Genomic DNA, 26,868 nt, shown 5'->3' on the forward strand with positions numbered 1-26,868 from the left:
CAGGATTATACCACCTATTGTCCACCAGGTGGTGCTAGTGACCTTCCAGTCACAGGCCTTTGCAGCCATGCTGTAATTTAAACCCACCTGTCCAGGTGGCTGATTCTAGCTTTTTTACTCTGAAGGAGAGGTGTGAACATGTTTTTCTGTCCACGTGTTTCGCTCAACATTTCAAGAGACAATCTTTGTGACCACTTGTCCGTTACTTTTTAAATAACATCCTTCATTTCAGTGTGCTGTTCTCCCTTTTCTTGTAGAAATGGTGAGAACTCTTGGCAGATGGAGTAACTGGAATTATCAGAAAACCCTGCAGGGGGGAGCAGGAAGTAGGAGTGCAATCCCCGTCGAAGTTCAGTCCTTTTCCTTCACATAGCTCACCTCATCACTGACTGTAAAACATGCCGCTGATCTTCAAATCTTTTGAAGTTTCAGTGGATGGCACCAAATGTTCCTGCATAACCCTAAACTAATGAAACTAACGAAAACCTTTTTATTTTAGTTATATTAGCTTTAGGCAATAAAACACTGCAAAAACAATCTAAAAACAAGTAAATATTTCTTACAATAAGAGTATTTCCCCTTAATTTCAGCAGGTAAATAAGATGTATCAATGGAATGAGTATTTTCACCATTAAAATAAGATTAAATATTATGCTATGCACTTTTTTCTTTTCTTTTTTAATATAAATAGCCTTATTCAACCGGCAAAGTGCCTCAGCTACTCAATTCAAGAAAAAAACTCACCTAAGATTCAGGGTTTTTTAACCAAAGGCAAAAAAGAGAAGACATCTGGAGCTTGGAGTACATTAGAAAACGAGTGGATATTTATAGATATTTCTGCCTGCGGGACAGGAGGATTTGTTTCACACTAATTCCTCCTGGTTTGGGGGAATGAAGCTAAAGAAGGCTGTGTTGATGCTGCAATTCCTGCGGGAAACATTTAAAATATGAAAACACATTAAGTGGACGATAGTAGTAATGGGTTCAACACATTGGCAAACTGTTTTGATACTGTGTCAGTCAATAGGCTCTATGCACAGCTCCACTACTTCCTGAATTTAATGCAGCTCCTTTGTTTCCTGTCTTTCATGATTGGATGCACTGATTAATCCAGGTGTGTATGACCTAAGTAACTGGCCAGACACACCTGGATTAATCAGTTTGTCCAGTAATGAAAGACAGGAAACAAAGGAGCTGCCTTAAATTCAGGAAGTAGTGGAGCTGTGCATAGAGCCCATACAGACACCTGCTGGACATTTAATTCCTAAATACGATTTAATTCATTATTTGCTATAATTTATTATTTCATATTTTTGTTTTAGTTGAAAACATGTATATTTTTTGTTGCGATCCATAAATGTGAACATATGAATGAGGATATTTGTGGACTAGGATTTTATTTAAAATAATTACAGTAAAACCAGCGAACTTGCCCTGAGGCTGCTCCATATTTCTTGATTAATTTGATGATAAACCACCAAAGATCAAAATATTTTTTGGCAGCTGCATTGTGTTGACAGATGTGCTTATATCTTATCATGGTTAAACCAGTAATTGTTTCCTCTAGATAAGATAATTATCTCGTTATAACGAGGAAACAGTTATTGATTTCTTGAGATAACGAGATAATTAACCTTTATGATTAATGAATGAAGCTGTCCAACAGCCCGGGATTCCCAGTCCATCCATGCCTGCGGGGCCCCTAGTTATGCAAAAGCGGTACCGTGTGTCTGCGCAAATAATAAATTAGGATTTATTTATTTATTTAAAATAATTACAGTAAAACCGGCAAACTCAAGAGTCGATTTGAAATCAGTTTGAATCAGATAAGTTGAGTGATAACTGCACTGGACAAAAATCGAAATCTAGACAAGTCATTTTTTTCTTAAAACAAGAGCATTTGTTCTTATATTGAGGAAGTTAAAGAGACATTTTGCCAATGGAACATTACAATTTACACTTAAAATAAGAAAACACAATTGTATTGTCTTATTTAAAGTGCATATTATCTAATTATCTTATTTTAAGAATAAAAATACTCATTCTATTGGAAAACTATATAATTTACCTACTCAAAAGATAAATACACTTAATTTAAGAAACTGGCTCTGACTTATGTTGATCAGAGTCGGGTGCACTGCAAAAACGATCTAGAAATAAGTAAAAATTTCTTAAATCAAGTGTATTTACCCTTAATTTGAGTAGCTAAATGAGATGATTTGCCAATGGAATGAATATTTTTACTATTAAAAATATTATATTTAGATAAAATGCACTTTAAATAAGAAAATGGAATTGTGCTTTTATATTTTAAATGTAAATTATCTTGTTCCATTGGCAAAATGTCTCTTTTACTTCCTGAATTCAAGAAAAAATGCACGTATTTAAAGAAAAAATGACTTATCTAGATTTCGATTTTTTCCAGTGTGAGGGCCAGTCTCGCTCTGAGGGTTGGAATCTTAACAGCTCATTTCCAGGATGTGTGGGGGTCTGCAGAGATGTTAACAGTCCTTTTAATAAGGAAGGTCAACCCAGACAATCCTCTCTGCAGGCCCAAATACTTGTCGTTGTTTGGATCGGTGCGGTTAGCGGGTCTCTTCCTTTTATGCGATGTCATCAGAGATGTGCTACAGTGAGATATTTGGCAACGCAGCCTTAATCTGAATGAAATCAACAAATGGAAACAAAATAAACTTACCAAATGTTTTAAAGGGATATACCGTAAATTCTCTAATATTGGCCTGTATTCCAATAGCGGCCGGGACTCTAACATTGGCCGGTCTCGCTGTCAGAGGAGGTAAATAATGGCCGGTCTCTAATACAGGCCGGGGCTATAAACGTTTTTTCTGGGCATACCTCAACATTATACTTGTGGTAGTAAAATACAAGTACCACAGCCCTGCGCAGCTGAACGGCAGCCGACTGCTGCCCGTCTGCGCGAGGAAGAGAACAGACACGCAGCAGAACAGGAGGAGCGCGAGTGATGAGGAGATTAAAGGGAGAGATGAAGAGGAGGAGGAAACTGAGGAGGAGGATTAAACAGAATTGGAGGATTTTTTTTTTTTTTTTTTTTACTTCAAACCAAGCGAGACATGGTAACTGTACTTTTTCAATAAATGAACCTAGTGTTTTATAGGTTCAAATAGACACAAAATCTCATTTTTATTCATTCCACTGGTAGTCTGTTTTGCTCAAATAGCAATAGAGGCCTGTCTCTAATTCTGGCCTCTATCCAATAAAGGCCTGGACCGCGATGCACTTGAGTGAAATAAAGGCCCGGGCCTATATTAGAGGATTTACGGTATTTAAAAAAATCTGGCTGATCACCTAAAAGCTCTTGTTTCTATTTTTTGGTCTAATTGTCATGAAGAACTTAAACAGATTTGAAATAAAAATGATACAGATCAGAAGAAATAAAAGGTTTTTATTTGTTTTTTTTTTTACAGCTCATGAACACAGAAACATCGGATGGGTATAAAAAACAGCTGGAATGGATTCATGGTCGCGGCACAGCTTTAAGGAATGAAAACAGCCTCCATGAGGCTTCCTGAGGTTCTGTTTGTCTGTACCTGTAGACCAGACACTCTATTTCCCTTTTTCTATTTAAAGGAATAGTACACCCAAAACATGATTAGCCTTCATTTTCTACTCACCCCCATGCTGAACAACACTCTGGAGTACTTTTTTGATATCTCAAATGCATCTGGAGATCTGGGAGGCTTCTTGCTGTCTGCTGACATTCAAATAATGGAGGTCTATGGCGCCCGAGACAGAAAGGTCCACAAAAGTCCACAAAAACTTGTCAATATTCCTCCATACTGCTCGTCCAATGTAATCCAAGTGTCCTGAGTGGGTAGCATCCAGAATTTACTCGAAACAAAGTCATTTAGAACGTTTTTAGAGCCTAAACAGTAGTGTATAGGATTTCCTAATAGCGCCCCCATGCGCGCTCACGATTCTACGGAAGCCGGCAGACCAAACCAGCGCATTCAGCTCGGCAAAGAACTCATGCTCTTCCTCAACACTGAAGTCCTCAGACATTTTTCTTTCGTTGTTTCTTTCTTTGCACAGGTAAACAGCACATTTCTTCTTCTACGCTTGCATTATCGGCAGACCAGACGCTGAATGCGCACTTTCTTCCGGTTTGGTCTGCCGGCTTCCGTAGAATCGTGAGCGCGCATGGGGGCGCTATTAGGAAATCCTATACACTACTGTTTATGCTCTAAAAACATTCTAAATGACTTCGTTTCGAGTAAATTCTGGATGCTACCCACTCAGGACACTTGGATTACATTGGACGAGCAGTATGGAGGAATATTGACACGTTTTTGTGGACTTTTATGGACCTTTCTGTCTCGGGCGCCATGGACCTCCATTATTTGAATGTCAGCAGACAGCAAGAAGCCTCCCAGATCTCCAGATGCCTTTCAGATATCAAAAAAGTACTCCAGAGTTTTGTTCAGCATGGAGGTGAGTAGAAAATGAAGGCTAATCATGTTTTGGGTGTACTATTCCTTTAAGGAATGGACTTGTATTCAGACTGCCTGTACCGTTAGCTGCTTAGATAGAAATGAATAATGGAGTGAATATTCTTTCATTAATACATGGGGGGAAAAAATTTAAATCAGGACACAGGAAAGTCAAAATAAGCTTTTGAGTGAATCTTAATCAAAAAATGTTTTTTGATAAACAAGTTTTCAAAGTTATATTTCTGATTGATTGCCCTTTTTTTTCAAATATCCATTAAAAAAAATTGTTTTTTTGTAAAAATAACGGAACAAATTTGACTCCATATGAATCTGCTGTAGCCTCTTAGGAAAAACCTGAGAAGAGAAAACCCCCGAACCCAGCAGGTCGTTACGCCGGTAACCCACCTCACAAAATTCATTACGGAAAAAATGAAGCACTAAACCTAAAAAAACTCCCTGACAGTTTACAGACAGTGTAATTTACGAATGGAATGTTTCTTTTTAAATCGTCTAGTTGGACATTTTAGGCGTTCTTAAAAGTACAGCATTAATTCTGATCTTAGTGGACTGAAGCAAAGCTAAAACCCGCAGCATCATCTGAAAGACCAAGGCCCTTCAGATGGACTGAACCTTGGCGGTTGGCTGGTTTGTCTGGACGTTACTTCTTCTTTCGGAAGTATAGTTTCTTGGTGAGCATGGAAGCAAAACACGGCACCTGCTTCTTTCCGATAGCGCTGCGGTCGTTGCTGTTCCCCACGCTCCTCATCGAAACCTTTCTGTTGACCAGCGTGAGCAGCTCCGTGAACTCCAGGGAGCCGCCGTGCTTCCGAAGCAACTCACACAGATCCTGGATGTACCAGGAGCCGTTGACGGTCTCTCTGTGGGAGTAGAAACCTGAAGGAAGACGGCAAGAAAAATCAGAACAGAGAAGTCTGGAAGGGAAGCAAACCTGAGTGGTTTCACTGTAGGTCATCTTTTCAATGACACTTTGAAAAGAAACACTTCTGGGACTTTTATCCTTTATAGAGAAAAATTGCATTAATTTGACACAACTTTTAACTTAAGAACAGGTTCTCTAATTTCTCTACTAACTCATTGAATGACAAAAAACCAAAATCTACCAAATGCTGGAAAAGCTTATTTATCACAAAATCTTAATCGTTCTGTTATTTTCTATCTGATTAAAAAGTCACTGGACAAAAAAAACAAACTTTAAGGAATCGCACTGTAAACACTTTCCATCTCACCTGTTTAGAACCAACATCAGTTTAGAAGTACGGAAGCCCAGGGCGGTCATACTCAACTTTTTTTTTTTTTTTTGCCTTCTCGACATAATAACAGAACCATCTCGTTATCACGGTTAAACCATTCATTGTTTTCTCGAGATAACAAGATAATTATCTCCTTATAACAAGAAAGCGGTTATTGATTTCTTGAGATAAAAAGATAATCAACCTGTATGAGTAATAAATGAGGCTGGCCAACAGCCCTGGATTCCCAGTCCATCCATGCCTGCGATGCCCATAGTTGTGCAGTCAAAGGTACCAAGTCTGCATACAGTAGAAGCAAATCTGAATGTTTTTTTTTAATGAAAATCTCTTTTTAATGAAAAACTAACAGCAGGGCTGTTTAGAAAACATCAGGCACTAAGGCGCTGGAGACATAGGACTAATGGCTTATGAATCAGAAGTGGAAGCAAATCAACAAACCAACAATGTCGCCTGGTTACCTAAAAGTTAAACACAGGATTATTTACAGAATTACACATAGGCTGCCAAGACTTATAAATCCTCTCCCGTTGTTGTGGTATTGAAGGATGAAATCAGGTTTAACACACACCAATCATGTCGTTATGACGAGAAAATGGCTTTCGTTTTCTTTAGATATTGCGAAAATTAATTCGTTTTCTAGAGACAACCATGAAAAAAGTATCAGAGTAACACGACCGCTCTCGGCCTCCGTACTACATCTGTTTAGAAGTATTTATCTTTAATGTTTTTTATTATTATTATTGTATTCTTTAAAATAAATTTTTCATGATCTTTTTTTCTACCTGATTGCATCATTTTCAGGGATTAAATCAAGTGTTTACCAGACTATGGAGTGAATTTTATTCCATTGTTGTTTTACAGAAAACATTTTGTAAATAGAAATTTTTAAAAAAGCCATCTAAAAGTGAGAATTTGAAAAAAGTTTTAATTAAAAAAAAATAAAAAAAAAGATTTTTGCGAGAAACGCTGTTTTCTCTGACTTTTTTCAAATTTATTTTAAATATTAATTTTATTTTATACGAATTTTATATTTATATAATTTTTTTGTGAAATTTTTGTTTTTCAAATATAGTTTTCTTAATTGCATTCTTTGTAAGTGGCGTTGTACAGATCACTTTCTCCTCTCTTATATTAGATGTATTAAAACCAACATGGCAGGAGACAACATGCAAATATGGGACCAGAATTGTCGATCACATTAAAATTAGATTAGAAGATTAAAAGAATGTCAACAATAAAATACTAAGATTATTACTAAAGTCATACTTCATGTCCAATGCAAAGGCTCACTCATGACCAATTAAAATGTTGCAAACTTCCAGCTGACCAATAGAAACAGCCTGACAGAGGAAAGCCCGCCCCCAGATCTGAAGAACAAGATTAAACTTTGTAAAACTCCAACTTAATCAGAGAAATTCAAAAATAAAATCAGGAAACAGAAAAAATAAAATATTTTAGTAGAAGAAACCCTTTTAGATCTGCTCCTCATCCATGCGGACTCCGTCCTCCATCTGGTCTTCCAGAGGAGCACAGCTTACCTTCAGCTACAGAGTAACACATGATGAAATCCGCTCCGGCAGGGAGGGTCTGGATGGCGCAGGCGTCCACCACCGTCTCGTTCGTCTTCACCTCGTTGTCCACCACGTCACAGGCGGTGACAGGAACGTCGTGTTGGTCCCCGCGGCACGCCTTTCATCACCCAAACACACATATTCAGTCTTCTTCCTAAAACCAGGAATTTAACATCAACTTTTTGGACCTACCTGCACAATGAAGACCTTTGGTTTCCCTACGAGGGTCTTGCACTTGTCGCCTCTGAACATGGAGGTGATGTGTTGGATGCTGATCTTGCCGTCATATGAGTAAACGTGGTCGTCCTCGCCGTGGCTCAGGAAGGCGAGCAGGAAGCAGTCAGCGTCTGAGTGGTCGCCCTCGGCAGCTGGAGTACATCAGAAAGGTGGGAAGGTTTTTAAATCGGCACAGTTCTTCATTTTCCCCAAACTACACTCAAATATTCTGTATTGATGACAAAGAAATGGAGGAACCCAGAACTGGGCTACCTTCATGGATTCTTTCCAGGACCTCCTCCTGTTTCAAGTTGTCATAACCCCTGACCTCAAAGTTGAGCTCCAGCAGCCTGAACAAACACAAGGAGACATATATGCACTGAGACGCCCTGCTCCTCCACATGTGCACCACCAGCTGGCTGAAGGGAAATCCTACCTCTTCTCCAGGTTGTAGCGGTCGGCGTTGGTTCCATTTCTGTTGCTCAGGCCCAGGCGCCAGAAGAAACGCTCCTGGTTAAAAATTAGGGCGAGGCCTCGCCGCTTGTTGGTCATCTTGTACTCCTCCGCTGGATCCAGAGCTAAAGAGCTGTTTGAGGAAATCAGACCCGGCGAGTTAATCTCAGAACATCTATCTGACAGAAGGATTAAAATCAGAGAGAGGTTACCTGCTAAAGAAAGAATCAGTCTCTGTGAAATTCTCTGTAGTCGCTGTGAAATAAAAAATTGGAACTTTTAAATAAAAAAACACACTAAATGTTCTTCAGCTATTTGTAAATGTTGGTATTGATGTAAAGTAAAAAGATGCAGCCTGAGTTTTTCACAGATTCATTAACCCTTTATAGGGTTTATAGGGAAATTGTTTGAAAATCCAAATTTTAAGCCAATATTGTTATTGGAATCCAGGACAAGACCTTATTACCTTTGTAACATTCAAATATAGGGATACTTTGATGGCAAAAATTTATGTCAATTTAATAACAGGAAACGCCAACTTGCCTGAATATATTAAGAAAAATAACAAAAGTGCTTCTAAAAGAAATTCATGAAAAACACTCTGAGAGAGAAAGAAACACATGTTTTTGGTGCAACATAATCTTAGAGGCATTAATGCTGATACGGGCTCTTACAGTTTTTAGTTTATAAACCTAAATATAATTGTTAAAAGGGCTTATTAACTTTTTAACTTTACTTTTTAAGATTTCAATTAGCTTTTTACCTTTTTCTTAACTTTTTTTTCCAACTTAATTTCCAGTAGGTAATATATCATTGAAGGGCTCATCTAATTGGTCAGATGCCAAAATAAGATGTACAGCCATAAAGCAGTATCTTTGCTGAAAGGCTGGGTATAGATCTAGTGCTTCTAGACCTCACTGGGGGGAGGGACTCTGTTTGTAAGGGGTATGCAAGTGATAAAAAACGCTAACTTGCCCTATAAAGGGGTAACCAAAGATGGGAAGTAACGAAGTACAAATACTTCGTTACTGTACTCCAGTAGATTTTTCTGATATTTTTACTTTACTTTACTACTTATTTTTATGGCAACTTTTTACTTTTACTCCTTTACATTTTTACACAAATATCTGTACTTTCTACTCCTTACATTTTAAAAAATTGGCTCGTTACTTTAGTTTTAAATCATTTCAATGGAGTTACCGTTATTATTTTTCACGTCATTAATACCAAATTCAATCTAATTGGATGGGAATCTACGTTGCATTTGACGCACCATTACAAGAGGAATCGACAGATTCGGCGGTATTCATTCGCGGCAAATCATTGCAGCTTGGTGGCGGTGGCGTTAGCATAGTAGTATAGTAGATGATTGAAAATGAACACAACAGAGATCTAGTCCTATTGGCAGACATCCATTTAAAATGTAGGCAACGGCATGAAAAAAGTGGTTTCTACTTTTACATTTATACTTAAAAGTAAATTTACAAGCCTGTACTTTGTTACTTTTCCTTGAGTAAAGAAGTTTAATCAGTACTTCCACTTTTACCAGAGTATTTTTTAACACAAGTATCTGTACTTTTACTCAAGTATGGAAAGTCAGTACTTCTGCCATCTCTGGGGGTAACCAAAAATGAAAAAGGGCCAATTCAAATTTAACATTTAAATGTTTTCTAAGTGTACATTTTTAACTAATTTATTAAACCGTAATAAATAGCACATTTTTAAAACATATTTTTAAATCCCATTTCAAAATCACTAGCTAAAAATCACAACTTATAAAAATGATTATATCTTTCCTAATCACAGATTTTAAAAAGTTATTCCTTGTTCCACTTATGTTTTTTCGACTTACAGTAGGTTTTTAAATCTTTTTTTGCATTTTCTATTTACTTTCCCCTTACCGTTGATTTTTTTCAGTGATCCCTTTGGTCCATTCTTAGATGTAACCAGCTCTCTCGTTGGTCATTTTGTGAACAAATGGTGACGGTCTAACAAATGAGAGCGAAGGTTACATCTGAGGAGCAACTGTGATTGGTTTCACCGGTTTTCAGTCGGCTCAAGAACAAGAGGGGTCACAGAAAAGGTCAATGGAGAGGGTAAAGTAAAAAAAAAATTCAAAAAGCTGGATGAACTGATTACCACAGTGTCCACTGTGGTAATCAGTTCATCCAGATCATCGCTCTCGGAGCCGCTCAGACCCCCACATACAGGCGGTGCTCTGTCACTGGAAATCCCATTCAACAGCAGCCTCTGGCCCAGTCGCCTCTAGGTGGTTTGAGGCTGGAAGGCGCTTTTTATGTATGTAATCCAAACTGCAGGCACCAGAATAATAAAAGCAAACATGTTTTGCCAGCAGATTTCGACATTTTACGTTATTTTGGCATTAATAAACTGTTTCAGAGGAGTGATCATAGCGCTCTGCATCATCAGCAGTGTGTCTGTCTCCCTGCCAGCTCCAAGATCAGCTTCTCTGATTGGTTGATGTGGTGCATCGAGAAGCAAAAGTTACAATGTTTCCAACTCCAGCAGCTGCTACATTTGAGCTCTTGCTGCTCAAAACGCGCTGCAGGACCTTTTGCTGCACCTTGATGCGCGTCAATATTGACTTTGCATGTAAACCAGCTGCTTCTGCTGCCTTTGCTGCTTGTGGTCTGAACGTAGCATAAGACACGCCTGTGGGCCCTTTTCCTGTAAGAGGCCAGCTTCTCCCAGCTCATTATAAACCACTTAAATTTAAAATTAAACATTAGCAGAAGTGACTCATAGCTCTTAATTATTATTTACTGTGTTGTGACAAAATTCTAACTGATGCAGCGTCTTAAAGATTCTCCTCACAGTCGAATTGCATCCAAGTTGTTCAGTGCGGGTCTGCAAAGGGCCCACATGGAGCCGACTAATATGCTTTTGGAACCGCATCTTGGAAATTTACAACTTAAAAACTAAGAAACCTTTTTGTATTTTCTTTTTTATCTGATTTAAGATCTTAGCAAATTTCAGACTTTATAATATTAGCTATTTGATTGCGTTTACATTAATGTTAAAGTGCTTAAAATACAAAAGCACCACATGGACGAGACCGACTGCTTTGGTTGTAAAATTATTAGACATGTGGTTTATTGATGTAGAGGAAATGTTTGGACACTAAACCAGCCATTTGGGTCACGAGTCGACTTTTGTACCTTTTTGTGAGTCAAAAACTAAAAATTTGGGAACCTCCATATCATTTCTTAGTTCAAATGTTGAAACTGTATTGCCTTTAATGGTGGAAATGTCTGAGTTTTTTCTGCAAAGTAATATTTTTAATCAGAGTTTTTCCTTTTTTTATGCAAAATGTGTGAAATGAATCCTCCGTTTCTGAATTTTCTTGCTGAAATGTATCTTACTTACAATGGCCTAAATGAATTGTGCAATTGAGCCAAACACTTAGTTGTAACTCAGCCCTTTAGGCATCTAGGTGTGGCGGAGGTGCCCAAACCGAGCAGAGGAATGAGGAACAGAGGAGATCAAAGTGAAACAGTGGTGTCAGATGCACCGATCAGAGTATACAAGAGACACTGGATCCACAGGAAGTTCACACACAACCATTTCTAACCTTTACAGAGAATGGTCCAAAGAATGAGGAAATAATTGGTTAATTGCATTTGAATAAAAAAAAAAAAACTGGCATCATTGTCACATGGAAACTTGAAGCAGCTGAGCAACAGCAACAAAAGACCACAGCAGACGCCACACAAGTTAGCTAAGCGAGGCTCCAGTTCACACACGCTAACCAACAATGGAAAATAACAGAAAGTTTAATCAATTTCAGCTAAAACATTCAGACAGTCGGGTCAGAGAACAGCCCGAAAACACGAATCCATAATAATCTACTGCCTATGGAGTTTAAAGATCAACAAAACCCCAAACACATCAGACTTTATGTGAGCTTCTTTTACGTTAAAATGCAAATTTCAATATTTTCACGAAAACTTTCTGGTAATATTTGGCCTAAAACTGTCTTAGTGTCGCCCTCTATAGCAGGGGTCCCCAACCACCGGGCCATGGACCAGTACCGGTCCGTGGGTCATTTGGTACCGGGCCGCACAGAGACAAAAAAAAAAAATATTATATATATATATATATATATATATAATATATATATAATTTATCGACGAGTCTGAGTGATGTTTTATTTTGAAAAATATAAAAAAAATGCGGTCAGTCGGTGCATCTGTGCCTCTTGACACAGGTTAATTCATTTCAAGACTCATCCTATTTATAACATTCTATCTTTGTGAAGCGGCATTTTCTGCGGTTACAGCGACTAAAACAAAGCAGACTGGACATCAGGAGCGTCTGTCAATTTTCTCCGATTACGCCTAGTCGTATCAACTTACCCCCCCCCCACCCCCACCACCCCCCCACCCCCCACCACCCCCCCACCCCCGGGCCGGTCCGTAAAAATATTGTCTGAGATATAACGGTCCCTGATGCAAAAAAGGTTGGGGACCGCTGCTCTTTAGGATAAAACCAGGTTACTGTAGTTGAATTTTTCCGTTGGCTATATTTTTTAATCGATATTGTGACTTTATTTAGATTTTTCTTCTGTACTAACCATAAATATGTCAATGTTTAACTCAAGGGTTTTAGTTGTTTCTACTTATTGTCCAGAGTTAATTTTTAAAAGACTTTACTGTCACTGCTGTATTGAGAAATCCTTCTACTCTTATCCTGGAAACTTGCTAGCTGGAACCCTGCCTCCCCTTCTGTGTGGCGGTAAACCAACTTCAAATGCTTTACCGCTTCCTAAAAGACTGCGTTGAGAAAGTCTGAGTCGCGACTCGCACGCCTGTTAGATGCAAAGTAACCAAAACGGGCACCTCTGCGATTTACAAATTGCGTTTTGTAAAATGCCATTGCAAATGCAGTAAACATTGGAAATGCAGTAAATTGCTCAATAAATAGAAAAAAGACCAGCAAAACATCCATATTACTAAAGCAATCATCCATTGCTCTGCGAAATATACACATATCGGCTTGATGAGTTGGTCTTTACCTCTGATTACACGAGAAAGTCCTAAATGACCTGCAGAGCCACATAACTTTCCCTTCTGTTCTATTTTAAGACACTTAAACATTCTTAAAAGGACATGAATTTATTATTCATTATTATTAGCATCCTAAATATTAATATATTGATATAAAACCTTATTACTGTATTTCTGTGGTCAATTTATTGTTAATATAGTAAAAATTAAATTTTTGGGATGTTTTGGTTTCAAAACGTCCCATTTTGTTCTGCATACGATGCACTAGCAACCAAACCTTTCTTCCATAGACAGGTGGAAAAAGGCGCCAGCCTCACAGCGACCCTGAATGACTCATCTAAATCTAGATAAGTCATTTTTTTCTTAAAATAAGTGCATTTGTTCTTGGATTGAGGAGGTAAACGAGACAATTTACACTTAAAATAAGAAAACACAATTGCATTGTCTTATTACAAGTGCATATTATCTCATTATCTTATTTTACGAGTAAAAATACTAATTCCATTGATAAACTATGTCATTTACCTACTCAAATAAAGGATAAATATACTCAATTTAAGACATTTTTACTTATTTCTAGATTGTTTTTCCAGTGCACACTTGGCCTGGCCCCTCAGGGTCTCCTGAATCAACTTCGGTGGCATTTGTCAAAGCAACATGGCGGCAGGGTTATGCTGCAACATCGATGTGAGTAAACACTTTAAATGTTTGCAAATTGTTGCTAAGTCGGACCATCCTGACTCATCTTCATGCATGTCACTTAGCTCCAAGCGGCGTAAACTATCTCCTTAAACAATATGATTAGTTTACTGTTTGGCGGTGACCTCTCTAACAAGCATCCAGGAACTGTGCGATACCAACGTGTCATTAAATACAGAAGATATCCAATTGAAGGATGCATGTCTTTGCATGTCCTCTGCTGCAGGCTGGTGATAGCTGAGCAGCATATATTAACACAACAGTTTGAGGATGACTTCCACCTAAATGGGGTGATATCAGACACAGCTGAGAGCAGTTTGCTCTGATTTAGTGGAGGAGTTTAAGTATCTTGGGGTCTTGTTCACAAATGAGGGGAAGATGGAGTGGGAGATTGATAGGCGGAGTGGTGCGGCGTGTGCTGTGAAGCGTGCACTGTACCAGTCTGTTGTGGTGGAGAAAGAGCTGAGCCAAAAAGCAAAGCTCTCGATTTACCGACGTTCCTACCCTCATATATGGTCATAAGCTTTGGGTCATGACTGGAAGATTGAGATCCCGGATACAAGTGGCTGAAATTAGTTTTCTCCGTAGTGTCTGGGCTCTCTCCCTTAGAGATAGGGTGAGGAGCTCAGTCATCCGGGGAGGACTCAAGAGTAGAGCCACTGCTCCTCCACATCAAGAGGAGCCAGTTGAGGTGGCTCGGGCATCTGATTAGGATGCCTCCTGGACGTCTCCCTGGTGAGGTGTTCCAGGCACGTTCCACCAGGATGAGGCCAAGGGGAGACCCAGGACACGCCGGAGAGACTATGTTTCACCGCTAGCCTGAGAGCGCCTTGGGATTCCCCCAGAGTTGCTGGCTGGATAGAGGGACATCTGGGCCTCCCTATTGAAGCTGCTTCCCCTGCGACCCGACCCCGGATAAGTGGGAGAAGATGGATGGATGTTATAACAGCATGTCAGTATTTGATGTCAGTATAACAGCATATGGAGGGCATTACGATGAACAGAGGTTGTTTTTTTTTGTGTAAACAGAAAGAGGTTTGACAGCATTTCTTCCTTTGCTTTTCTGTGAAGCTGCTTCATGTCTGTCATCAGAAAGTTAAAATCTTGCCTTGAGTCTTTTACAATCCGGTCTGACATCTGCTGAACGATTGCAAAATTCTGCCCCTTATCAACCCCATTAAAAGCCTGTTCATGTTTAAGTAATAGTGAGCTAAGCCTGGATGTAAACTATAAACTGCACCATGAATTTAGAAGATGTTTGAGAACAGAGAGACAAAATACTGTTTATCCAAATGAAGCTGATTTATGGTTCTACAACTTTCTCTTATTACTTTCACTTTTATGTGTATTTTTAAGGAAGCAGGCGCAGTTGTGAAACATTTGGAGATATAACTCACCCACACTGTCTGTGGCAGTGGAGCCTTTTTCTAATGAAGTGGGGAAACAAACAAGCATTATTAGTACAATTATTTAATACAATCCATAAACTGTTCCAACAAGCATTTATAACCAACACATTGAGAAAAGAAACAATATTTACAGGATATATGAAGCCAAACAGTTATTACTGTTTAATTATTATTATTAAAAAAGAATATCTCCAATAAGAGACTCTTAGTCAAGAAGGGGACAGTGAACACAGTTCGAAGCTAAATTTAATATAAATGTTATTTTTAGGGCAATAAGTTTAATAAACATCGAGAGTTTTACACTGAAGACGTAAACGTGTCATAAAGGTGAGATTTTACCTGCGCGGCTGTCCGACATCTTGGCTTTTCTTCTTCTCTCCGGCTGGGGGACTGAAAATCACTTCCTCAAACATAGAGAAAGGTAGCTCGAGTTTAGTCCCGCCCCTACGATTTGATTGGCTAAAAGTTAAGACCGGAGGAAACGATTGGTCAGAAAGTAACGACCCTAGGGAGGTGTAGCTAGCGGCGCAATGAATTACGGCGTTTTATGAGAGGTATTAAATCTGTGTCAGGATAACTTTACTGACACAGAAGCAGGAAGTGGATGCTTTTAACGTTAACGGTCTGGATCCGGACCCAACCCGATTTAAAACATTTATAAATGACTACATGTTGTCCAACCACAGTGTGTAAATTCACTTGCGCCAGATCATATGGCTCACAAACGAGCACCTTGATTGAGACTGGCTTAGTCTCCATTCAAACCCAGGTTTAAAGCCTTGCAGGGCAGCCTAAAGCCCACTGCTCTCATTAAAACATAAAAAAAAGGTCAGCTGTCTTATATATAATATGTGAATCAGGAAACTGTCTATATACCAAACTGAACAATTGCTGTTCTCTACACTTAAGATTTTAAAATGGGAAAATGTTCTATTTATTTTTATATATTTTTTTAATTTAAAAATTCAATGTATAACATGGATGCATAAAAACCTCATTTTATTTCAGTGTTAAATTCTGTTTAAATTAACAGATTATAATTAAAAATGTCTCTGGACCTTTACTGGTTGATGATTTTCTTTATTCGGACCCAACAGGTTTTTAATTAGTTACTCCAGGCTTAGACCAAACTATGGATTTAAAAGCAGGGCACAGAAGGAGTTTGGCGGGCCATTACTGGCCCCTGTACCATGTTTGTGCTGCCCGAGCACCATGTGCGGTCCTAGACAGAAGCCAACGGGGCCAGAGCCCCTATTGAATTGGTTCTGTCCCCTGTACTGAAAACATAATACTAGATGCATTTCTTATTATATGAGCTGATCAAAAGGGATTAAGGTTGACTGGTACCTATGATGGTTTCCATAATCATGGTGATATGATCCGTGAGATATATGGAGGGAAAAAATATATAAAGAAATACTTTTGAATGCCCCATTCTGTAACTAAATGTACCATGAAATAATTGGATTTAAAATGTATGGTCTCTAATATATGATTCAAATATTAGAATTTTATTAATCTCACAATGGGGAAAATCACTCTCTGCATTTCACCCATCCCCTTTGGAAGCAGTGAGCTGCCATTGTATGGTGCCTGGGGAGCAGTGTGGGGTTAAGGGTCTTGCTCAGAGACCCAGAGTGGCATTCTGTGGGAGTGGAGCATGAAGTCAGAACCTCAGGATTCCAAGCTCTATGCTCTAACCACCAGACTCCCGCTCCCCTAGAGTCTAAGAGCCTTGGCTTAGACTCTTGACTAACAGTCATGTTTTTGGACTGTGGGAGTACCCTGAGAGAACCCATGCATGCACAGGGAGATCATGCAAATTTCATGCAGAAAGACCCCAGGGACAGGAATCGAACCTGGAACCGTCTTGCTGCAAGGCAGCAGGGCTACAAACTACCGCACTGTGCAGCCCCTAAATTATGCCAATACATTGTTTAATATATCATTGAATAATTAAATGTCCCATTAAATGAAAATACAGTTGAAATTCAATACCATTGAAAAAATTAACGTATCTTAAAATTAATATAATTATTTCACTTTCTATGTATTCTTAGAGGGTCTGTGGACTATTGTATTGTTATTTCGGTGTCACAGGCTGAAAGGTTTTTGAACTCCGGTTCTTCAAAAAGGGTCTTCAACCTTGATTTTAAAGCAAGCAAAGAGATGCGTTGGTTACCTGTTCTTTTTTTCTTTTTCTCCTCTTCTGTGCCACCATGAAAAAACCAGGTCCCACACTGGGCCCCTGGTATATTTGGTCTAGAGCACAATTCAAGAATAGGTTCACCAACAGAGCCGGTCCAAAGCAGGACGGATTTTTTTGTAAGAAACTATAATAAACAGAATAACCAGAACAATACAAAACAGTCATATTTTAATGTTTTTTTTATTACTTTTTTTTTTTTTATATACCAGATAGGACTTTTTTTTCGTCTATGTAAAGAAAGAGATGTGTTTGCTGGTGCTGGAGCTCATCAAGGATCCTTAGTGTTTTTATCAACAGTGTACGCCTCCAGGCCTTTTAGTAGAAAATAGATGTTTTTATTTTAAGTAATCAAAGACTTGTGCCTCTTTTCTCCTAATCTGCCTCAGATTTGTTTGTTAGCCTGAAAAGTCTTCTTTTGCCTTGCCTTACTGAATTTCCCAACTCTTTGAACACAGACATCAGAATGCTGTCAGGCTAGATTTGCACTGGACACAGCAAGAACATCTGAGATTAGGAGGCTGGGAGAATAGCCTGAATAAAAATGACAAAGACTTCCTAGGAAAAAAAACGCCCTTTGCTTTAGAATGTGGATGTGTGCTTTATTGCTGTATAGTAAGCTGACCTTTGAACTCTGAACAGAACGTATGTGTGGCGCCCTGTTTAAAGCATGAGGGACATCTGATCTGAATCAGTTCTCATCCATCAAAGGGCCTTAACTGTAATCGCCAAAATATATATAAATAGTGGATTGCACAGGGACAAATATTAGTTACCACCTAAAAGAAACATTTTTTTTTTAACATTCACTTAGCATTGCACAGTTAGCCTAAAAGGCCCCATTCCTGAGAAAAGCTAGACAATAAAAGTTAAACTCCAGATTTCAGAGTCTCTGTATTGGCAGCGCTGTCACAGCTCCTTTTTCACTTCGTACTGGCACACACAGGCGTCCCGCTGGCTGTCCAGGTATGGCTTGCAGCCCAGGTGCATGACGGCATCAAAAAGGAGGGTCACAGCGGACTCACACGCTGCGATGGGAAGGAAAGCAGAAACACAGGCAGAAAAAAACAGACAGTCAACAGGAGAACAATGTTTAATGCAATTAATGTCGCAAAGATAAAAAAAAAAAGTAAAAACAACAATATCCTATTAAGGAATAACAATTAACATAACGTAGGTTTAAATCCAAACATCTGCACCTTGGTTATTGGGGGGTGGGGGGTTCACCTTCTATCACAGCTCTTTGTTTTTTGTGTGTTTTTATTTCCTTAGACTATATTTAACAACTAATAGATGTAAAACTATTCTTCTTTTGGTTGAAATCTGCTTTTAATGCACAGCCCTTGCTTCTTTATCAGTTAACCGAAGGTAAAATGTATCTTTGTTCCCTCTAGTGGACAGTATGAGTATTGCAATAACTTCTCATTCAATCATCTACTACAACCTTTGACCTAATCCCCTTCTTTCGGATTAGTTTTCTTTTACTTTTTATGTTTATTATATATTCTGATAATGTTAACTAAACCAAAATATGGCTAGTAAACAACGGCACATTTTCTTTATAATCCCACATTTGCAAAAGAATAATAAAATTGATAACCAAAGGTTCTGTCTGGGCCACTTCAGCTGTTTCCATGTCAACCAAAGGGAGTAAAGGATATTAAGATAATTGTGTTGATTCAGCATAGAAGATCAGAGCACCACCACAGCCTTTAAGCACTTCATGTCCATAAAGATATGTAGACAAAACAAACAGACATGAGGTGCAGTGTGACGACAAGCAAAAGTTAGTAATCCATATAAAAAATAAAAAATCTGGTCATGCATCAACAGCAGCGATGAAGCTTTAAGCATTTGACAAAGAATTAGAGCTTTCTTTCAACTCTGACCCGCTGAGCATGATTTCTGTTGAACTGTTCTGTGGTTTAGCATCTGATCAAATCTAGAACATTTAGAAAAACAATCAATAATACTTATTAAATAATTTCACCTGTTTACATTTTGTTTGTTCTAAAACTAAAAAAAACAGTGTTTGCAAGTTTTGAGTCATAAATGATTCTGATTTCTACAAAGAAAACAGCAGAATAAAGGGAACTGCAGATAATTTGATAGAGGCTTAGCTTTTGATACCAATGGAAACAAACACAGGACTGTCTCCATTTATAAAACGAGGCATGCAAGGAATTAACCACAAGATATTATATCATATTATATTCCTTTTTTTTTTCTTTTTTTATATGTTTTTATTACTGGTTTTCAAGGATGCATGAAATTGTCTAGAGCTGTTTTAAACTAAATTTCTTTTTGTATACACTCGTGTATACAAAATGCCAAAGACAAAGACTGGCAAAGACTGTCTAAGTCTCTAAGTCTAAGATCAGATCAGTTTCTAATAGAGGAAACAGAAACGGAGCCCGTCAGACTGACCTTGGACAGTCTGGGCCAATCCCAGAGTCCTTTGCACGTTCCTGCAGATGGTCTCCAGACAGTCCTGGAACTGCTCATCGCAGTCGTGTTTCTGGCGGCCGCAGGTGTCATAGCAACGGTCGTGCTGGTTGCAGCATTTGGTCATGGAGGGGATTCCCAAATCAAACTGGAAAGAGCAGCATAGTAATTCTGGATGGAAAACTGGGGTGTTCACTAAAGCTGTGCAAATACATGAATTAATCACAAACTCCTTGGAAGGATGCATGAGAGCTATTCTTTGTTTCCTAGTATTTCTAGTTTCTCTGGAGTCTCCACCTTTAAATGGAGCTGATTACCTTAAATCCAAACAAAGGGGAGCCACATCCATTAGGCGGTGGGTGCTTGTACCCGGGACGAGGCGTCGGTTTGTATCCTGGGAAGAGAAGGAAAGGTGAGCATCGTATAATGTTCTGTCAGTTTGGTGATGCTTTTCACTCTAGATTGTCTAATAGTGTCATTCTGGATGACTTCCACAGACATCTGGGATCCAAGAGTGGGGATATTCTGAGAACGTCGGCCATATTGAAATGCTTATTGGTGATGCCTTATCTTGATGTTAACTTAGAAAGCATGCTCTATGAGATATTTACAACATTTATATAATCCACCAACAGATTTTTTGCTAGATTACCTGATTCAAATCACTCTTGGTTGATTTGGATGTCTGCTCTGACTCAAGTGAGGCTAAAAAACCAGATGCCTGAGGGTTTTGTATGGAAGAAAAACCATCTCATTGGAATCTGCCTTTTTCGGTAACCCGGATTTTAAACACAGATTTTTTTTTTAACACATTGAATTCCTTATGCTTAATTTATATCTGGTAAAAATTTGCCTGCAAAAATTTCAGCTGCAAATAGGTTTACGTTTTGGTGAGATCAAGACAAAGCAATCTCTTGCAGTTGGGTGCTGTCTGCCTATATACTGGTATGTGAAGCCATGTATGGCCTATATAACATTTTCACTATTGAGATTTCCTGTATCAAAACCCATTATACCCCATTTCATAGGCTGTTTTGTAAGGGAGGGTAGGGGTCGGAGGGTGAGAGTTGTGGGTAAACTGTTTAATTGTTAGTACCTTGTTTCACACAATTAATCTTTGTATTAATTTCACTTCATGGATAAGGTGTAATATGTATCCGTAATACCCAAAATTCCATAAATAAATCATAAATAAAAAAAGACAAAGCAATCTACACTCGATGCAGTCGAGCAGCTTATAGCCAATGAAATTAGCTCATTTTGTCGCGTGACACAACAGTTGGGCATTGCTTTGATCCAGGCTGAATGAAGCTGGATGAGGAGTTTTTCTTGTTAAATAGATAGGATTACAAAACGTCATGTAGCAACTAATAGACAGCCGTTAGAGTTTTTCATCTAATTGGACTGGGTGAAAAAACTGAGCCGATCACAGCCAATGCAGCACCCCTGTCTGCCAAGGCTCTTGGTTTGATCTGGAAGAAGCAGCTGGTGTCAAACTTCCTTTTTTCTTCCTGACAAAATGAGCTAATTTCATTGGCTAGAAGCTGCTCGACTGCATCAAGTATAGATTGCTTTGTCTTGATTTCACCAAAAGGTCAAAACGTTTGCAGTCAAATTTTTTGCAGCTGAAAATTTTGCAGGCATTTTTTTTTTTTTTGCAGACCAATTTTTGCAGTTGAATTGTGTTTAAAATTTGGTGCTAAAAAAATTCAGTGTTTGAATTTTGGTGTACAAAAAAAGACAGATTTAAATCAGGTTGTTTTTCTTCCATATTTTGGGGCTAAACCTGAATAATATTAAGAAATAATAATTAAATGAAAGCATTTATTAAGGAAAACAAACCCAGTATCTTCTCGTGATAAAAAAAAAAAAATCCAAACATGATGCTGCCACCACCGTGCTTTGCTATGGGTGTGTGCAGTGCACTGGTCTTTTGGGGATACTCACTGTCAGCTTTATGCCAAACATTTGTACATAAGTTTAAATATTCCATTTGAAAGCAGAAGGTCTGGTCAGACCTTAAATACAAGAAAAGTTTACCAGGTTCAATAAATTATAATATTTGATCTACTTAACCCTTTATAGGGCAAGTTAGCGTTTTTGATCCCTTGCATACCCCTTAGAAATGGATTCCCTCAGTGAGATCTAGAAGCACTAGATCTATATCCAGCCATTCAGCAAAGATACTGCTACATGGCTGTTAGGGATGGGCGATATGTTATCGTGTGCGATATATCGTCAAAGAAATTCCTCATGGTAACAATTTGTCATTTTGCGATAAAAACGATAAACTCCCTCCGGTGACGTATACTGCGCGTGACAGACCTGCAATCCAACTCACGTGCGACCCATGCGCAAACAACAAGCATGGCGGAAGGTGGAGGAGACGTGCCCCAAGACCTGGTTCCTAAAAGAGGCTCCAGCTCCATTATCTGGAACTGGTTTGGATTTAAAAAGTCTGATACGGAGCAGAAAGTTGTAATATGCAAAGTTTGCAGACAACCTGTGACGACAAAGGACAGCAACACTACCAATTTATTTCACCACCTAAAACACAAACACAAACCGGAATATGATGCTAGTCAGAAGATGCGCTGCGATGCAGCAGAAGCCTCGACTTCGAAAACCTCTGTTAAGAAACCGACTGCCACTCAAACAAAACTTGCCGACGCGTTTGCTCACTCCACACCATATGACAGCCAAAGCTAGCGATGGAAAGAGTTAACAGAGGCCGTCGCGTTTTGCCTGGCTTAAGATATGTTGCCGCTTCAATCACAGATTGAGAGGTATTTCAGTTTTTATATTCTTTTTAAATTTATTGAAATTATTTATTTTTATTTCATTGTTTAGCATGCTGACGATCCTGCTAGTCTTATTTGTACATTCTTGCACAAAGAAGTATTTCAGGTTTTACATGTTTGTTGGAATTTATTGAAATTATTTATTTCTATTTTAGTATTTAGATTTTTCAGTTTTTTCCCCTTTATTTATCATGCCATTTGCACATTTTTGTAGCCCAACAGCAAAAAAAGGTTGTTACAGGTTGATATAACATTTGAATTTTATTTTTAGTGAAGTGAGTGTAATGTATGTTAGAACTTGCACTGGTATTTATTTATCCAATATATGGCATGTTCCAGCATCTATTTATATTAGGAGGTGATTACTGATTAGTTTTAATTTTCAGTGAAATACTTTTAAGTTCTGTTTCCCAATTTATCAGGTTGAATTTACAGTTGCAGTACTTTGCAACTTTTATAAGCCAAGTTATATTTGCTGTGTAGCATTTAAATAAATGTGAAATTTGTTCTCATATTTCAGGCTTGTTTGATTGGTTTGATACATTAGGCTGATATTGTGTTTTTGTTGTGTTTTTTATCGTCACTTATCGTTATCGTGGTAAAACCTAGAAATTATCGTGATAAATTTTTTAGTTCATATCACCCATCCCTAATGGCTGTACATCAGTGTTTGAGTGAATGACTGAATCTAGTGTAAAGCACTTAGAAGTCTCCTGACTTGAAAAGGTGCTATGTAAGTACAGGCCATTTACCATTTTATATCTTATTTTGGTATTTGACCAATTAGATGAGCCCTTGAATGATTTATTATCTACTGTAAGTTGGAAAAAACAGTTAACAAGTCAAGAAAAAAAAGGTGAAAAGCTAATTGAAAAGTTAAAAAGCCTAGTTAGCAATTATGTTCAGCTTTATAAACTAAAAAATGTAAGTGCCAGTATCAGCATTAATGCTTCTAAGGTTATGTTCACTGTTAAGTGAATTTACACTTAATTTGAGTGGGTAAATGAGATTGTTTGCCAATGGAATGAGTATTTTTACTCTTAAAATAAGATAATTTGATAATATGCACTTGAAATAAGACAATGTAATTGTGTTTTCTTATTTTAGATTATAAATTGTCTTTTTAGATTGGCAAATTGTCTCCTTTACCTCCTCAATCCAAGAACAACTGCACTTACTTTAAGAAAAATGACTAAAATCTAAATTTCAATTTTTTTCCAGTGTTGTACCAAAAAAGAAAAAAAATGTGTTTCCTTCAACTCTCAGAGTGTTTTTCATGAATTTCTTAATGACGCACTTGTGTTATTTTTCTTAATATATTCGGGCAAGTTCGTGTTTCTTGTTATTACGTTGATATTCATTTTGAACATCAAAATATTTTTTTTTGTAATGCTACAAAGGTAATAAGGTATTGTTCTGGACTCCAATAACACTATTGGCTTGAAATTTAGATTTTAAAACTATTTCTCTGAGTACCCTATAAAGGATTAGGCTCATTCATCAAATCAAACATATACTTTGAAAATAACATTTAAACTTATACTGCTGTACTGGGAGTATAATCAGCTAATTTATTATTTTAGTTCATTTAATTTCTCTTACAGCAAATGTATTTCTATTATTTCACTTTTATGAAGTAAAATGAGTGCTTGTTTACATTTCCAATGTGTTAGAAAAGACCCCAGCATTATTTGAGAGGTTGGCAGACTTTTCTTTCTGTTGCAACACAGGTGTGAACATGCCCCATGGTGAGCACAGCAGGACTCACCATCACTGCATCTGTAGCGACAGAGTCCATCATCTCCACCGAACAGGTCCAGAGCTGCGTTCAGATACGTGTCGATTTTATGAATCCCGTTCCGGATGGTTTTCAGAGTCATCCTCCAGTCCGGAGTCTCTGCTTCCTGCTTACAGGCAGAAACATCTGGGAAAAGTCCGCAGCAGGAGCAGCAGAGCAAACCCAGCAGGAGAAGCTGGCCGTAGCTGCCGCTCAGGAGCGTTTTCTGACCCATTATCTCAGCTGGAGTCTAAACTCACCTCCCGCTCTGAGGGACATGTCAGTGTTTGGGTCTGCTCATTCCTAGCTCAGCTAAAAACAAACAAAAATCACATCAACGATGCAACGCTTCTATCAGTTATGGCTTTACTTCCGGGTTTAGTGCAATCACGTGATCCTGGAAAAACATCAGGTCTTCTTCTTTTCTATTATGACGGATCGCAAGCAACGTTAAGGTGCATACCGCCACCTACTGTACATGCGTGTGTAGCAACATTACTTTACATCAAATTCTATTTTTAAATTTTGTATTCTGTGAACAAATAAATAATGATTTCCTTAATCTGTGAATATCTTTCATATTACATAAATTTCCCAATATTCCTTTAAGACTCCATTCTTTCCCTGTCCTTCTAGTTATTTTTCTCAATTTCTCCCTTTCATGTTCATAAGGTTCATAGTTCATCAGTACGTGTTCTACATTTTCTTTCTTAAATATAATTTGTCATTTAATTAGGTACGACCCACTCTTAATCTGATCATTATCTTCCCTTCTGTTTCTCTCATTAATGTTTCTATTTAATTCTGATTATTGTACCTTATATAATCCTCTTCCTTTCTTATCTTCATTCCACCTTTTTTGCCATTTTCCCATTTCTTTACTCTTAATAGGCAATTTCCCTTCCCCTTTCCCAAAATTAATTGTAATGGATATTATTCCCTCAAAAGGCCTTTTTGCTAATGTATCTGCTTTTTCATTGCCTTTTACACCATCATGTCATGGAACCCAACATAACCAAATATCAATGCCACCCCTATATAATCTAAATAGACTGTGCTGGATTTCTAATACTAAATCTTTTCTATCATGTCCTTCTCCCTGAATACTTTCTAAAACTGATTTGGAATCTGTACAGACCACCACCCTGTTTCTTCTCCTTCTTTTTCTTCTTCTTCTTATGTTTTTTTTATTGGCGGATGGTAACCAACTTAAGGTGCATTCAGTGATGTTAGAGGGAAGTTATTAATACATACCTCAATGGTATGCATGAATCTACATATTATCTATCAATCAATATCCATAGAAACTCACATATAAAGTAGTATGTGTGTATATGCACATGCATACACACACTTATATTCTTACTTTAAATCCGATTAAATAATCTAGTGTTTTTTTAAATCTAATTAACAGATTTCCAGCAGAATTAGATTTACTTCCTTAAAGGCTTATCATCGAAAATCCAATTTTTTTCCTATTTAGTGTTGATTTTAAATGCTGACATTCCTGTGAATACTCATTACATTCCATTAATACATGTTCCACTGTTTCCATCTGATTACAGTGATTACAAGTCCCTGTTTCATGTTTCCCTAATCTGAAAAGAGAACTATTAAGTCCAGTATGACCAATTCTTAGTGGAAATATGACTACCTCTTCTTTCCCCTTTCTATTTGTAAAACTATCAACCCCCACAGTCCTTTGAATTTTATATAGATCTCTCTGTGTCATGATTATCCCATTGTTCCTGCCAAACCTTACAGATTTTATTCTAAATTATGGATTTACCCTGACTTTTGCTTAAAGGAATACTTAAGTTAATAATATCTGGTTTAAGGCCTGTTTAGCTAATATATGTACTTATTCATTTCCTTCTATGCCTACATGAGCAGGAATCCAGACAAATCGAACAAAACATTTATTATATAGCTGAACTAATAGGTGATATATATCTAATAATAAATCTAATCTACAAGACTTATGAGATTTGATACTTAAGAATGCAGCTTTGACTATCTGATGCAATTATATTACTTCATATTTCCCTAACATTATCATCTCCTGGGAAGAAAAAAAATAAGCAAAGAGGCCACAGTCTAACCTTTAAATAAACTTTATTTACAAATACAGAATATACAATTGCAAACAGTCTTGATGAGCGGGATAACAAATCCACAGGATTCCATGACAAAAAAAGGAGAGATAAAAAAACTAAATAAAAAAGAATTTACAAATTAACTGCATCACTTAGGGTTGTAAGTTTCACAGCTTTAGAGTTGGTGCATATTTTTAAGGAGTCCAAAAAACAGTGAGGTTGGATTTATTTTTAGCAAATTTACAGTCATGTATGTGGATGTTCACCAACAGAATAAAAAAGTTTTTAAGATATTTTTCCCCAGACATACTGTTATTGGAAATACCAAAGAAAACATGTTTGACATTAAAAGGGATAAATATGTTAAATTCCCAACTAAAGAAAATCTTGAAGTCACTACAAAACATTTTATAGAAAGAGCAAGAAAA

General features: G+C 37.7%; 2 protein-coding genes across 3 annotated transcripts; both read right to left on the reverse strand.

Moving 5' to 3' along the window:
* Positions 1-4,515: 4,515 nt before the first annotated feature.
* On the reverse strand, positions 4,516-15,568 carry LOC119779066 (caspase-6-like). Of its 2 annotated transcripts, XM_038278572.1 has the most exons (8): positions 15,455-15,568; positions 15,104-15,133; positions 8,193-8,235; positions 7,964-8,113; positions 7,801-7,877; positions 7,504-7,679; positions 7,279-7,429; positions 4,516-5,363 (listed from the first exon to the last, which is right to left on the reverse strand). In XM_038278572.1, exons 1-8 carry the CDS (start codon positions 15,471-15,473, stop codon positions 5,128-5,130), a joined length of 882 nt encoding a protein of 293 aa, XP_038134500.1. In that variant the 5' UTR covers positions 15,474-15,568; the 3' UTR covers positions 4,516-5,127. The 2 variants fall into 2 exon arrangements, with proteins under 2 accessions (XP_038134500.1, XP_038134501.1); XM_038278573.1 differs by lacking the exon at positions 15,104-15,133 and having other exon boundaries at positions 15,455-15,544.
* A 1,956-nt stretch (positions 15,569-17,524) lies between these two features.
* pla2g12a (phospholipase A2, group XIIA) lies at positions 17,525-24,736 on the reverse strand. Its single transcript, XM_038278574.1, has 4 exons — positions 24,336-24,736; positions 20,084-20,160; positions 19,749-19,914; positions 17,525-18,349 (listed from the first exon to the last, which is right to left on the reverse strand). The coding sequence occupies exons 1-4, from the start codon at positions 24,577-24,579 to the stop codon at positions 18,231-18,233; spliced, it is 606 nt and encodes a 201-aa protein (XP_038134502.1). The 5' UTR covers positions 24,580-24,736; the 3' UTR covers positions 17,525-18,230.
* Positions 24,737-26,868: the final 2,132 nt, after the last annotated feature.

The sequence above is a fragment of the Cyprinodon tularosa genome, unplaced genomic scaffold, assembly GCF_016077235.1.
Source record: "Cyprinodon tularosa strain WSP-4 unplaced genomic scaffold, ASM1607723v1 ctg142, whole genome shotgun sequence".
Classification (NCBI taxonomy): domain Eukaryota; kingdom Metazoa; phylum Chordata; class Actinopteri; order Cyprinodontiformes; family Cyprinodontidae; genus Cyprinodon; species Cyprinodon tularosa.

Excerpts from the sequence above, each read along its gene's own strand:
- pla2g12a (XM_038278574.1), bottom strand. The coding sequence starts at position 24,579 with ATGGGTCAGAAAACGCTCCTGAGCGGCAGCTACGGCCAGCTTCTCCTG. Across the intron at positions 20,161-24,335 it reads TCGCTACAGATGCAGTGATG|GATACAAACCGACGCCTCGT; the intron begins GTGAGTCCTGCT and ends TTCTCTTCCCAG. Across the intron at positions 18,350-19,748 it reads ATTGGCCCAGACTGTCCAAG|CGTGTGAGTCCGCTGTGACC; the intron begins GTCAGTCTGACG and ends TTCCCATCGCAG.
- LOC119779066 (XM_038278572.1), bottom strand. Across the intron at positions 7,878-7,963 it reads CGCTACAACCTGGAGAAGAG|GCTGCTGGAGCTCAACTTTG; the intron begins GTAGGATTTCCC and ends GTGTTTGTTCAG. Across the intron at positions 5,364-7,278 it reads GTGTTACTCTGTAGCTGAAG|GTTTCTACTCCCACAGAGAG; the intron begins GTAAGCTGTGCT and ends GTCTTCCTTCAG.